The sequence below is a fragment of the Hylobates moloch genome, unplaced genomic scaffold (genome assembly GCF_009828535.3).
Source record: "Hylobates moloch isolate HMO894 unplaced genomic scaffold, HMol_V3 SCAFFOLD_5, whole genome shotgun sequence".
NCBI lineage: Eukaryota > Metazoa > Chordata > Mammalia > Primates > Hylobatidae > Hylobates > Hylobates moloch.
Genome location: NW_026652280.1, coordinates 116250968 through 116265404, shown reverse-complemented (window position 1 = coordinate 116265404; position 14437 = coordinate 116250968). Strand labels below are relative to the sequence as shown.

The window sequence follows — 14437 nt, the reverse complement described above, 5'->3', positions numbered from 1 at the left end:
CCTCAGCCTCCCAAGTAGCTGAGACTACAGGCACGAGCCATCATGCTCAGATAATTTTTTTTTGTCAAGGCAAAAGGGTTTCATATGTGACCTAGGTACTGTTAAACAGATGGCCATGTGCTTTCACATGCTTCAATCTTTATGGCAGGTGCCTGGTCCTATGGACATTTTAATTTCAGACTCCGGCTTAAAGACTTGGAGGCTACGCTTCCAAAAGAAAAAGTAACACAATAATAGGTATGGCACCCACTCTGTGTAGCACTAGCTCCTAGAATTGGAGGGCTAGAAACTGATCCGGCATCTATAGCAACTTATGAGGGACAGTCATACCTAGGAAAATGTTCCCTGGGTGGATTAAAGGTTTAATGTGTGAGAACTGGTGTTTCTAGAGGAGACCTAGCAGAAGTGTGAAGGTAATACTATAAGAAAATAATTTTTAAAGTACCTTTTTTATACCTTTTCCTCAAACACTTCTTGAGGAGAGAACAGATGGGGTTGTTTTTTCAGGGAAAACAAGGATTTTACCAAAGAGAGAATATAATTGGAAGACTCAACTTCCCCCTCCCCATATCAGCTCCCCTTGAGGATGGTGGAAACTGTTCTAGAAGAGATTCTGGCTCCAACCAACAGTGAAGTGAGCAGTTGCTCATAGCAAAGAAGGAGGCACATAATCCACACAGGACAGCATCATTGTACACTAGACACAAACTCCCTCTTTCCAAAAATAGCAGTGGGGAAGATGACCTTGAAAGGGAGAAGCTGACAACTGAGTTGCAGAGTTCAATTCAAGAAAAGAATCTCAGAGAACTCAATGGGTTCTTGTGTTTACAGTTTATTTAATGGAAAAGAGATTGGCCTATTGTGGTTTTGATGCCTGCTTTGCCCTGGGATGAGGAGGCTTCCAACATGTCACTTGGAAGAAAAGACAAGGGTTTTCCCTGGTTTCTGACACCAGCGGGGCCTAGGCTCCTTGATCCACAGCAGAGTTTTCTGGGATTTCTTTTTTTAGAGAAAGAGGACTTGTTTGAGGGGTTACTGAGTTGACAGAGGAATGGTTTCCATAGATGGGAACAAAGCGGTTGTCAAAAACTAGAGGAGTGTGTTCCGGGAGCTGGATGACAGGGCTGGAGGACAGCATCATCCTGTTTTCAGCTTCCATCTGAAGACCCAAGTTACCCATCCTGGGGTGAGTGCCCACCTCAGAAGTCAAATTCTCCCCTCTTAAAGGCATAGTCTGCCCTTCAGGGGTGACTGATATGTTTCTGGAGGGGACAGTCACCTTTTCACGGGCCACAGCCTTCCTTCTAGGGGCCATTGTATTCTGTCTAAGGGTCTCAGTCTGAAAATGGGTAGGGATCATAGTCATTCCTCCAGGGTTCACAGACTGATGACTCACAGAGGTCACAGATTGATGACCCACTGGGGTCAGGGTCTTTTCCCCAGGAGTCACAGACTGATAACCCACAGAGGTCAGGGTCTTCTGTCCAGTGGTCACAGACTGATGACCCACAGGGGTCAGGGTCTTTCCAGGGGGCTCAGACTGATGACCCACAGGGGTCAGGGCCTTCTCTCCAGGGATCATGGACTGATGACCCACAGAAGTCATGGTCGTTGCCCCAGTGATCTCAGTCTTCTCTCCTAGAGCTACAGTGTGCTTTCCAAGGGATACAGTTTCCTTTGTAGGGGTCACAATTGTACCTCTAGGGGTCATAGTCATATTTTCACACTTTCCATGGATCTCGGTGACCCCAGCCTCTCCTCCTGGGGGCAAAATCTTACTATCAGTGGTCCATGCCTTGGTCACAGCCAGCCTTTCAGGGTCAGTGCTTGAAGAATTCACAGCAGATGACAGCCAAAATTGTGGTAAAGAAGTTGAACTGAACTCTAGAGAAAATCAACAGAAAAGAATGAGATTCCTACCACTTCATTCTCATCCCATTAATTACTGGCAGAACTAGAACCACTCCAGGGCTGAAGTACCTGGTCCAAAAATTCAGAAGTGTAAGATTTCATACTATACCTGCTTGAGGACAGACGAAATCCCACCACATTGAAGCCTTGCTCCAGACCCCATCATGTTCGCAGGCCCCAGACACCGACAGGCAGGCACGCAGTGGATTTGCTACATTTTCCATGAATGACCCCAGAAAGGAGCCCACCCATTCCTTGTGCTTAAGCCCTCACTTTGACATCTCTGACTGCACCATCAGCAAAACTTTGCCCTCAAGGCCTAATTCTAAATAATTACTTGATGAATGCTCAAGGAGAAGCTTCTTATGTCTCTATGTTGTAGGAGGCGCCAGGAACAAAGCCAGGGGCAAGGAGGCTGGAGACAGCATGCTGTGAACAATGGGACGGGGGCCCACCTAAAGACTTGACCTGACTGAGCTCCAGTGGCATTACCCATAAAATGAAGATTATAAACCATCTGTAAGGATGCTTCACCTCTTGCATGCTAGCTTCCATTTCCTAATTGCCAGGGTAGCCTCTGCTATCAAAAAGAGATATCAAAAGAAACCTAATTCCCTCAGCCCTTGCCCATGAAAGTAAGAGAAAGAGAGAAATAAATAACATATATTGAGTGCTAACTATGAGAATTTTAATTCCATAGCTCACTTAGTTCTTATAATAATGTCATGAGTATACAGATTATTCCCATTTTAGATAGAACAAAGGAAGCTCAAAGAGGTCAAATAAGGGCCAAGTATCCCAACAAAGACTGGAAAACATATTGGCCTGGCAAAGCTTTTTCTCTCCCCTCAATGTCATGTTGCCTCACCAAGGCATTTAGATCTAGCAGAAGGGACTCACCCAGTGCCTGGTTATGCAACTTCCAACCCCAGCTTCTAGGTCACAGCTACTTACCAGCCTGCACCAGGATATCATTTAATACGTAGACAAGGGGGAAAGGGCCAGTGCCACAGAAAGTGCCCCTGACGTCATCCATGTCCAATGTCCACACCATGGCCCCCCCAAAATGCTCTCGCCTTATAAACCATGCCTGTAAAAGTAACAGTCAGTCAACTTGCTATACTTGTCAGTCTCTAGACTGGGTATAATGGCAAAAAACTGAAGATAGTCCCTCAGGAAGCAATGTAGCAGGGTGGTTAGGAGTGTAGCCTGCATTTGAATCTAGCTTTTATTGCTTATTAGCTATGGGATCTTGAAAAAGTTATGTAACCCTTATGTGTCTTAACTGTCTCATTTGTAAAAAAAAAAAAAAAAAAAAAAAGAGAATAATAACATGTCCAACATTTTCAGACCCAAAAGAGTCTTACATGCACATACTACATACAATATGGATGAAGCGTGAAGACACTATGCTAAGTGAAATAAGTCAGACACAAAATAAGAAACACTGTGTGACTCCATTTATGTGTCGTACCTAGAATACTCAAATTCACAGAAACAGAAAATAGAATGGTGGTTGCCAGGGGATGGGGGAAGGAGGAAGGGGAGGTTACTGTTTAATGGGCACAGGGTTTCCATTCGAGAAGATGAAAAAGTTCTGGAGATGGATGGTGGTGATAATTACACAACAACATGAATGTATTTAATGCAACTGGATTTCAGACTTTAAAATGGTTAAAACGGTAAATCTTATGTTTTATGTTACATAGGAATGCTACATAAGTTTTCCTAAAGAGTTCCTGTGCATAAGATATTTGGATCAATACCTGGCACATAGTGAATCTTCAATAAAAGTTAGCTACTAACGCTCTGGGTTCCCCACCTCACTAATCACCATTATTATCGTATTAAACTGTAGATATTGCTCTACTGTTTAAAATTCATTTCCTTATCTCACAGTGATGCTATAAAATGCAGTAGAGCACAAAATATTATATTCTTCTCACAGAGGAGAAAATAAAGGCTTTCATCCACACTTTTTAAAACCTCTACTACAACTAAATGGCAGAGCTTAGATTCAAGTCCAGGTTTTATTATTATCTTGCCAGCACTCTCTGTCAAGTCTGATGGAAAAGACAGACTCCATCAGGTCCAAATAGCTGTGTGCCTTAGCCAAGTCAATTGGCTCCTTTCAGGAGCTGACTTTCCCCATATGTAAAATAAGAGGAAGGAGGAATCCAATCATTAAGTCTGAAACTGTGAAGTTTCTGAGACTTTTATGCTACTTACAAGCTAACAAATTAGTCTGCCAGTTTTGTGTGTATACACACACACACACGTACATACACACACATACTCACATGCCCCAACTCCCCAGACCTCTGGATCAGAGGACAGAACATTTATTATTCACAGAAAAACAAAACAAAACAAAACAAAATAGCCAGAATAGCACCTTGAGTCAGTTTCCATGTTCCAATTACCCAAAGGACAATGTGATGAATGTCAGATGTTCATTTCACCTGCATATGCAGTGGGGTCTGCGCTGCAGAGAAGAACCCTGAAATTATGAGACTCAGAGCTTATATAGGATGGTTGACATATGTGGCCCTCCTCCCTTCCAGAGAGAGGAGAGAACTTGGAATGTAAACAAGTCCTCCCTGGGAAGGTGACTTTCACAATCATTGAAGGTAAGCAAATGGCTCTGGGGGAAAGAGGAAAGCAGCTCTCTATTTTTAGTATAGCTTGTCTGCTTCTTTTGCCCAGAATCCTCAAACTGTGCAGGAACTCTGAGAAATCCAGGGTATAATTATCTCCCAACAATAATCCCCAAGGTCTCTTTTAGCTCTGATATTCTATGTCAAAATCCCTTAACCATCCCCACCCTGGCTTCATGTCCCCTCACCTAGTTCTGCAAGTTACAGTAACTGCACCTCAAAGCAAGACCACCCTCTGCTGCTCATCCCAGGGCCTCCCCCAACACATGGGGTCAATCCCCTCTCTGATGTCCTATGGGTCATAGGGAATTAAGTTAATTCCATCCAATTGGGTAAATCCATTGAGTCATTAATCTTTCTTGTTTGTGTCTTCCCATTCCCAAACCACTGAGCTAGATCCCAGAGGGGAGAACCCATGCTCTTTTATTTCTCTCCTCCCCAGCAGGCCTCATCCAGTGTTAATGCACAGAAGAGCTAAACAGTGAATCTTCATGAGTACCTTCCTCTCTGGTGCTTCCCACACAAACTTCCCCCAAAAAACAAAAAACAGCCAACACCTGCCATTTCTGTATCACCGTTAACAGGAGAACTGTGAATTCTCTCTGTTTAAGTCTCAATATCCAAGCAGTTGCCACATTCTGACAATTTCTCACCTTTAAACTGCTGCTCCTTCCAACTACCCTAGTCCAGACCCTCATTATCTCATGCTTGGACACCTCTGTGTCCACCCCCAGAGCTCCCAAAATGCCAACTTAGCATTTGGAAGGATCATATGTGGAGGCATTCTGAAATAGTTTCCAAAGTTTTTCTAATACCTACTGAATTTTGAGGAGTGGAACAATGATTTCTATATGTATCCAGTCTCTCAGGTGATTCCAAAACAGAGGCAGGTTTAGGAACTACTGGAGCATGTCAGTTCTCTTTCAGTTCACTGTAAAAACCTGCCAGATTCAACTTCATAAAATACCACTTACATGAAGGGAGGGTGGTGGTCATAGTTTGGCTCTAAATGTTTGAAAATTAAAGGTCATCCACCTGTAGAAACCTGATTTTGCCTTAAAATGTCCACAGGATGAAGACTGAACACCTTTACCAGCATTCAAGTCCCTTTATAAAAAGTCTCTGCTTCACCCAAATTCTTCTTTGAATCTGCTATAAGCTTTCTACACCACTGAGCCTTTCCCCCATGTCATAATCTTCTCCTACACATACTCACCTCCCTCAGGAAGCCCTCCCAGACTTCCTCATTTCTGCTACGTGTCAGTAATATTTACAGAGCACTTACCATGATCTACTTTGTGTTGGTATTTATCTGCTATGAAATTAGCTGGTCCAAATGGAAAGGAAGAGACCAAAAAGATCATCAAAAAGCTGTAAGAACTGGGAGAACTATTTATTCCCTCAGAACCTGGATTCCTTCTCTTCAGAATAGAGACTTGGAACAGATGGGATTATAAAACCCCAATTAGAACTAAAATGTAGGCATGCCTGAAACTCCCCTGGTCTAATCATCCTCACCTTTCACCCTCCACCCAATACACATATATGCATTGTACAAATAAGGGCCCCATGGAAGACAGTAGGAAACCATGTGCTGGAGCATGAAAGAGCCAGGGTCTCACCTTGTAACTGAAGCTGATGGCATCGTCATAGCCAACCCATTCTTTCCCCTTGTTGGCATATGGGACATACTGATAATCAATCCAGTGCTTCTTCGCTCCCCACACAAAGGAACAAATCTGCCAAGAGGACCACCAGGTTAGTTGTGGGAAGTGCCATGGAGATAAGCACCAGGAGACAGTTGTTCCTTGCCCAAGGATAAAGAATCCAAGAATCCCTAACCAGCGAATGAGAAGAAGGTAAACCAAAGAGAGAATGGAGAGGCCACTCACAAATGAGTTCCTCTCTATTTTGAATAAATTCCTGCTGTTACCCGTTCCTTCCTCTACTGTCCATGATGGAAAAAAAGGAACCAAAGAGTGGATGACATCCTTAAGAAACCAAGCCAGGGGTATAATGCCAGTACCAAAATAGTAAGAGTAACATACATGATCCTTGACCAAATCTGTACCTCATTCAAAGTGTTTTCATAAACAAGTGTCTCTTGTTTATTAGATCCCAGCACAAACTGCCCCATATAGGTAGTTCTCAAACTAGCACCTGAACTTCTAGTAGATTTAAAGTTCTTGAAAGCAGGGAGAACTAGGTTGCTACAATCAATTAAGCATTCGAGTGTCCATGGGCTGCCCAGCATTGTGCTAGAAACTATATGCTGCAAAAAAGTAGAGGTATGCAAGCTGTGCTGCAGAAATTAATGTCTAAGTCATTCCTTTTTTCTTTTGGTGCTTTAAAGGGTCTGTCTATCAAAGCTTCTTCGCCCTTCTAGAACATTGTTTCAACTATGCCAACACTCATAAAAATGCTTCATTGGGTTAGCAGAAAAACACCCTCATCCATCCAGCGCAGAGCAGAGATCGGAGAGACTTGCAGCACCTCCACTACTGCCTAAAGTACTCACCTTGTCCCTCTGTACCTGCTGTCCTCTACCTGGGAAGTCCTTCCCGTCTAGTCATTCCTGTCCATCAGGATTTTCCTTTGCTTCAAACTCTGCTCAAACTCTACCTGCTCCATAAGACCTTTCCAGGTCACTACAGCCACACACTTATGTGGCTCGTATTGTCACCTCTGGTGGTTACATTCCCTTGGAAACACGTCTCTTTCCGCCACCCAATAGCAAGCTTGGTTGAGATGAAGATAAAGAGGGCAGAGCTGGAGTGGAGAGAAAGAACCTGTAGTAGATAATGTCTTGGAATTGCTTCAAAATAATCTAGTAGTAGGCAGGGAGGGAGTCAGTAGAGATGAGACAAAATTGGCCATGAATTATTAATGATTGAAGCTGAGTGAGTAGTACGTGGGGGAGGTAGAGAGGCTATACTATTCTTTTAATTTTGCATATGTTTGAAATTATATATATTGCAAATATTAATGATTTTTATTTAGGCCTTACAGAAAGTCAGGGTTTACCTGTATAGCATTTAAGATCCTTTTTTGGGGTGCAATGAAACTCTTCCATCCAGATTCCACGAAGTCCTTCGTCCCTTACTCAAATAACTTACCCCAAAGAAAAGAAAATATCCCAGAGAGTGGATTTCCCTTGTACTAATAGACCACCTCTTTGCCGTGTCTACAGCTCTCACCCTTGCCATTGCCTCTTGTCCTGGCTTTTGCTCTAGCTGGGGCTGGGAGAGTCCTAACTGCTAGACAGAGACTGATATTCCCATCACCTCAAAATAAGCCAAGAAGCCTTCTTGCTTGGTGTACTTCCCTGGAGATGCTGGTCCGATCGCTCTGGCCTGCAACCCATTCTTAGAGGCTTTGAGGAGGCGAAAGGTACGTCCATAGGTGGGGATCCCCATGATGAGCTTCTCTGAGGGTGCCCCAAGCTTTCTCCAATAATTCATAGCATATGCCTGCAGGTAAGAAGAATCCAGATTCCTCCTTGTTACTAAGAGCCAATGGCCTGAGCTCAGAGGGGCAGATGTCTGGACCACCTGAGATCTTTCCTTTGCTTACCGAAGATTTGGGGTCTTCAGGCAGAGAGAACAGGGGGCTATTATGTCCTGTGAACCTTTCCCAACTTCCATGTATGTCATAAGACAAGACATTGATGAAATCCAGGAGTCTGTAAGGGGCAGGAGGAAGAGATACAAAGACTGGGCTAGCCAGATTTTCAAGTCAGAGCATCACAGCACTATCTAGCTAACTAGCTAGACATTGGTCACCAGAGCTTCCCTGCTCCTTCTGCCTGTAGGGCCTGCCCAGGCTGTGCTATCCACCTGCCACTGGAACAAACAGCTGGTTAGGAACTGCTGTGTAGGAGGAGCTATGCATCCTGAGAGTATCTGTGGAGGTAGGCAGGAGTTAGATGAGAGAAAATACACTCAGGCCTGATATAAATGCTAACAGGCGTCTGCACAAATGGTCATGAGTAAAAGCAGTCTGTTCCATAGCTTGTCTTTCTACAATTCCAGGAGCCATTGAAACCCACCTCCTCTAGAAAGTTTTCATCATTACCAGGTCACAGGGATAAGGGTTTACATTGAATATCTAATTTTATTTTAATCTGGCTAATTCCCTAAGTAGTGTTACTATCTCCATTTTAAAGTTGAAGAAATCGAAACTCAGATGGGTTAACTAATTTGCCTAATGTTGCCCAGTTGGGTGAAGGCAGGACTCTCTCAATCCTGTCTGGCTAAAAGATCAACACTAACATACTCCATGTCCCCTGGGTCTCTCACCATCCTCCCACATTGAAACCACTCTCTAGCACACTCACACAAAGGAACATCCCATTTCTCTTTTGGTCTGCATCTGCCTCAGTTTCCTCTTCTGTAAATACTTGATTCACAAAATTCTAGAAAATATACCTAGAGATGACATGTCCAAAAAGATTTATGTGCTGCTCTTTGTCTAGCTTTTTAACTTTTGCATGAAGAACTGCTCTGAATACTGGGTGTGACTGGGCATTCCTATTTTTGTTTTTGTGACAGTGATTATTAATTCATCCATCTCTGATGCCAGCATCCACTGCATAGTGTATGTCTACGGATATACTCTAGGTAGAAAGAGGACAGGCCCCTGGGATTCTCTCCTTGTGAGACCCAGCAATAGGCTGTGCAGAAGACTCTACCTGTGCTAACGTTGTGGGCAGATATTACATCACCTCCCTCTGAGGTCTAAAGAAACCCTCAGGGTATAATGGAGCTAGCCCTTGTCCCCACCCATGCTCCTCAGTCCAGCCCCAAACTTGCACTGATGTCAGGGCAGGCACACGGTGAGCTCAAAAACAGTGCTTGGGAAGCTCTGGGGTTCTGAGCTCAAGACACCTGCTTCCCTCCAATGTCCTGCCCCACTAAGGCAATATACATTCACCTTCCTAGAAAGCGCACATCATAGGATGTTTGGACGATGTGTGGAACCCCAGAAACAGCAGCAGACAGCAGCAGCCTTGGGCGCATGGTGAGCAGTGCCTCCTTCCGGAAGGCAAACAGGAGCTCCTAGAAGGAAAGACAGAAAGACACAGAGAACTGGACAAACAGAGAGGCGGGGCCTCAGGGGAGTGTCATCCAGGAAGCATTTACTGAGCTCCTGAGCCAGGCTCTGGGACACGAAGGTGAGTTGGACATGGGCCATGCCACAGGCTCATGAGACAGGCAGAGGAGGGCTGATGTGGTGAATAATTTAATAGTGGGGAGGCGAGCAGGCTCAGGAGCACAGAATTCAGACAGACACTGCCTGAGAGAGTGCACCTGAGAGAGTGAAGAGAGAAGGCATCCCTTAGGCTGGAGGACTGGAGCAAGCCCCAGGTGCAGAGAAAAGAGCAACCTCAAGGAGTTACAGGTATTACCCTCCAAGGGTTCACAGTAAAAGGACATTCTGTCACCCTCTTCTGCCCCTGGCCCTGGACTTATGCTCCTCTCCTGCCATAAGCCCAGATATATAAAAGTAGAATCATTTCTGGATTCTGGTGCTTCTAGACCAGACTTACTTCAATTAAGAAGAGAAAAGTCCACCGGTCATGCATGGGGCTGCCTCTTAGTCCAGGATATAAGAAGAAAAGGTCAAGACCATCAAAGTCATGTGTCCTCAGAAGGGATATAACTGAAGCAATAAACTTTTCACGGTTGGCAAACGTGGACAACATAGTGGTGAATCTGCAGGGAGACCAGGGGTAAGGCAAAGAACTCTATCCACAGAATCACAACCTCCTACAAGGCCCCTCGCAAGCTTGGTGCCCTGTGGTGGGCCTGGCAGATGTGGCTGGAGGAAAGGAAGGCAGATCTTCAAAACTCTCCCACCTTCTTACATGCCTCTCCCAGCACCAGGAGCTCAATACCCAGGAGTAGGGAATTCAGGCAGCTAAAAGATGTTGAAAACCACGTACTGCCCCGAGGCCAGATGGCACAGGGAACAGCAGGCACAGAACCAAGTATGCAGACTGGGGTGTGGAGAAATGGCTCAGCCCAGCTCTGCCCCCAAAACATGGTATGCCCACTGGCAAGGCACCATCCCTCTCTGTGCTGTCTCCTCACAGGTAACTACTCAATTCCCACAACCTGTCCTAGCACTGACATTTTCTACCTGACTGGATTAGGGGAGAGAACATGAGTCAAGGGCCAGCATGTCCAGAAACATCTATGAGTTAATCTGGGCCTGGGCTGTATAACTTGGCACAAGAGGCCTGTGCTCTGATAAGGGGCTCCTGATCCTGTGTTCTTTTGTTCATTGTTTGATATTTTTCTATTTTACTTGTTTGCTCTTCCGTAGTGATGACACTTTGGAAAAATTCTAACTTATTGGACCTGACTTTAAGCAACTCTGGGGTAGTCCTGAGATGAGCCATGATTAGAAAATTAACCAGACTCATAAATAGACCTGGGTTCCATGGTCAGTTTGCCACCTCCTTGCTGGGCAATCTCTGAGGAATACCCGTGACAAATCTGGCAAGTTCCTTAATACCTGTGACTTGTGCTTTCTGCTCTACCAATTTTGAATACAACCACTTTGTAAAGCTTCCTCCAAGTGTTCATGGGATAATGCGTGTACAGCCCTAGCCCAGCATCTGGAGCACAGGGAGTGTTCAGAGATGGGAAGAGGTGAATCCTGGGCTGGGCAGAGCTAGTTCTCACTCCCCTGCCCTGAATCTTTCCTCCATCTTGTAAAGTGCATCCTCACACGCTCCCAGCCCACCAGCCCTCCCTCTCGTGCATCTCACGCCTTTAAGGCAACAAGGCAAGCACGGCCTCTAACCCAGGCCTAAGCCATGAAATAGGGGAAATATTTCTTCAGAAAATATGAAGGCAGTTTGTTATCTCCACATTGCCTCATGGAGAATGAAGTGCTAACAAGAGCAGCTGCTACATACTGAACATGTACTATGTGCCGGCACTAAGCTTAGCATTTTGTTATTTCCTTTCCTCTGATCCAGCCCTTTGAGGTTGATATCCCTGGATCCACTAATAAAGCGAAGAAACCCATGAGGTTTGGGAGTTATTCTCATCCTGCACCTGATTCCTCCCCTTGGAGACAAAATCCTTGCCTATTATGAAAGGTTGAGGAAGCAATTATGAGTGCCTCATTTTGTCTCTAGTTTTCCCCCAGCCCCTTTCTCACCACCTGCTAGAACTTCCTTGTCTTCCCTGACCCACCATGGAGAAGAGGCCAGGATGTCCTTTGAGTGCAGGGGTCTAAGATTCATGAGTTGGGGAAGTGCTTGCGCTAGCTTTGCTATCCCCGTGGCCAAGCTGCCTTCCCCCTCTGTCTTCACGTCTAGCCAGCCTGCTCCACCCTCCCAGGGAGAAGAGAATAACAGCAAAGTCTCACCTTGAGGTGCCAAAGTTCCACCCACCGATGGACAGTAGTGTTTTCAGCTCTCTGTTCCTATGATGTGGGAGAGAGGGTTGATGAGCTGGGTCCTTCAATCCGGTGGGCAGCTGCTGCCACATTGTTTTGTTTTGCTCATTGGAAGAAAACAGGAAACAGGAGAGATGGGAGGTAAGGAAAGGAAAAGGGGGAAGGTGATAGAAGGAGAGAGATGATGAGTGCAGGAGAGAGGAGGAAAGACAGAGAGAACAATCAACCCAAGGGCCATCACAGCCCAACAACTCCAAGGCTGCACAAAGTCTGCCAAACTCACGCGTGTCCCCATGATGCTTCCAAAAAAAGAGTAGTCTAAAGTGTTTCTCTTTTTCCTATTCAACAAATATTTATTGAGCAATGTCTATGTGCCATTTACTGCTTTAGGCACTTTAGAACAAAGAGCAACACAGATAAGCTCCCCACTTTCAGGGAGTTTATCATCTAGTGGCATAGAACTTTCACTCCACTCATCTATAACCATTAATGCAGTAACAAGCCTTCCCTTGGGCACGGAGAGATCCCAGGAGTTCTGGAGAGAGGAAAATATAAGCAAACACTTACTGAGCACCAACAACCCTGTGTGAGACACTGACCTAGCCACTGGGGATACAACGACACAGCAGACACTGCCCCTTCCCTGGAGTAGCTCACTGGTAACAAATGGTAATAAAAACACGAGCATTTGTTGAGCATTTGGGATGTGTAGGCCCACTTTAACAGTATTAATACCTAAAATCCTCACAACTAGGTTCAAAGGCTGAGTTGGGTTTTGCCAGGCAGAGAATAGAGAGAAGCACATTCCAGGCGGAGGCAACAGCAACTACAAAAGTAAGGAGGCAGGAAAGAGCTCAAGGTGTCTGTGACAAGGAGTTCTCAAGTTGGGGTGCTCTGGACCCCTATTTGAGAGGAAGCTAGGACTGGAAGAAATAGAATAAAGTTGAAGAGTAACAAGAGAAATAGACTGTCATCTTATACCTGTGAAATCTGAAAATACAACCCCCACATCCAATATGAACACACCTCTCCTTTAGTTTGTTGAACTCTGGGTAGAGAATTTCCTCATCCTGGAGATCCTTAGCAACAATCTGATTGTTGTTCATTGAGGCAAAGGCAAATATCAGGTGGGTGCAGAGAAAGGGGTCCAGGTCACGGGGCAAGATCGAGGCGGGGCCTGGCCGACTGTGTGCCCAGTTGGTGAAATAACACACCAGTTTATGGGCAGCACCTGGTAAGAGAGAGCACACATTAGTTGGCAGAAACCAAGGGAGGGGATGGAGCTCAGCTTCCAGAAAGCAATGTGAACACAGCCCAAGAGACCAGGCCACATTTTCACATCCTCTCTCCCGGCCCTGAAGTACACCTCAAAACTACACTGAGGTTCTATTCCTCCCCCAATGCTGAGGTCTCAGGAAGAAAAGAATGCCTTGTGAAATCCTGGTCAAAATGGATTCTCAAGTCTGGACCAAGACACACAGTCAGCGACACAAACAGCAGGTGACCAAAAATCCTCCGAGAAACTGTGTTGGAGCAATAATCCCTGTCAGAGGAGCCAGGGCAAGGCGGGCTGCAGGGGACACTCAATGTGGAGGACTTCTCAGCCAGAGACGCTCCCTGGCTCTGGAAGGGAAAACACAGTTTCCTTACCATCGTGGTGTTTCAGCACAAGAACCAGCCCTGCGGGAAACAAAGGGAGGAGTCACACAGAGATTCATACCCTCACCAGAGTTGCATGCCATAGCACACCCTCTGATTAGCAAGGGTGCCCAACACAGCACCTTATGCAGATGCAGACACACAAATGGGGACACACACACCATTCTCCTAGTCTCTAAAGTTGGACCAGTGGAGCTAGATGTTAAGTTCCTTTCTTTCTGATAAACATGTGTATATGCTCATGCTTTGCCCAGGGACAACGACGAGTGTTAGAAGTCCCAGAAAAAGCTCGAGGCCAGTGGTTCTCAACCCTGGCTGCAAATTAAGTGCTGATATCCTGGCTGGTCATGCAGAGATTCTGACAGAACTAGTCCAAGGTGGAACTCAGGCATTTAAAATTTCTAATGCGCCACCAGGTTTGAGAACCACTGCTCTGACCACTTCTCCCTGGGTCCCTCTGACCTCTGACCGTTAACTATGGCCCATCCCATCTCTACCTAATCTAGGCTCCCTGAGTCTCAGGCTGCTCTCTCAGGCACCAGAGAGATGACAAACTCATAAAGCCTGGCACCTCCTGGACTGAGTGACACTGCTGGGACTTGCCACACTCACCAATCCACAGCAACAGCTTCCACATCTCAATGGTCTGATAGCTGTGAGGCCAGAGATGGAGCCCTTTATAGGAGCTTCCCTGTGGATAGCGCTGGGACAGCCCAGCTACACACACACACACACACACACACAAACACACACCCCAGTGCCAGGATCAGTAATTTATTAGAGTCATAGTGACCCCA

At 45.6% G+C, this 14437-nt stretch overlaps 2 protein-coding genes across 2 annotated transcripts in view; both read right to left on the bottom strand.

Moving 5' to 3' along the window:
• Positions 1-816: 816 nt before the first annotated feature.
• Positions 817-13638, bottom strand: OVGP1 (oviductal glycoprotein 1). Its single transcript, XM_032155026.2, has 10 exons — positions 13632-13638; positions 13008-13212; positions 11952-12008; positions 10117-10282; positions 9501-9625; positions 8142-8250; positions 7853-8038; positions 6191-6307; positions 2866-3001; positions 817-1884 (listed from the first exon to the last, which is right to left on the bottom strand). Exons 2-10 carry the CDS (start codon positions 13085-13087, stop codon positions 962-964), a joined length of 1899 nt encoding a protein of 632 aa, XP_032010917.1. The 5' UTR covers positions 13088-13212; positions 13632-13638; the 3' UTR covers positions 817-961.
• The window catches only part of WDR77 (WD repeat domain 77), a 23204-nt gene continuing 21875 nt past the window's right edge, over positions 13109-14437 (bottom strand). Inside the window, exons 11-12 of the mRNA XM_058439471.1 lie at positions 13632-13661; positions 13109-13212 (exon numbers count right to left, since the gene is read on the bottom strand). The gene's annotated coding sequence lies outside the window, so the exon portion shown is untranslated. The remainder of the gene's footprint in view (positions 13213-13631; positions 13662-14437) is intronic.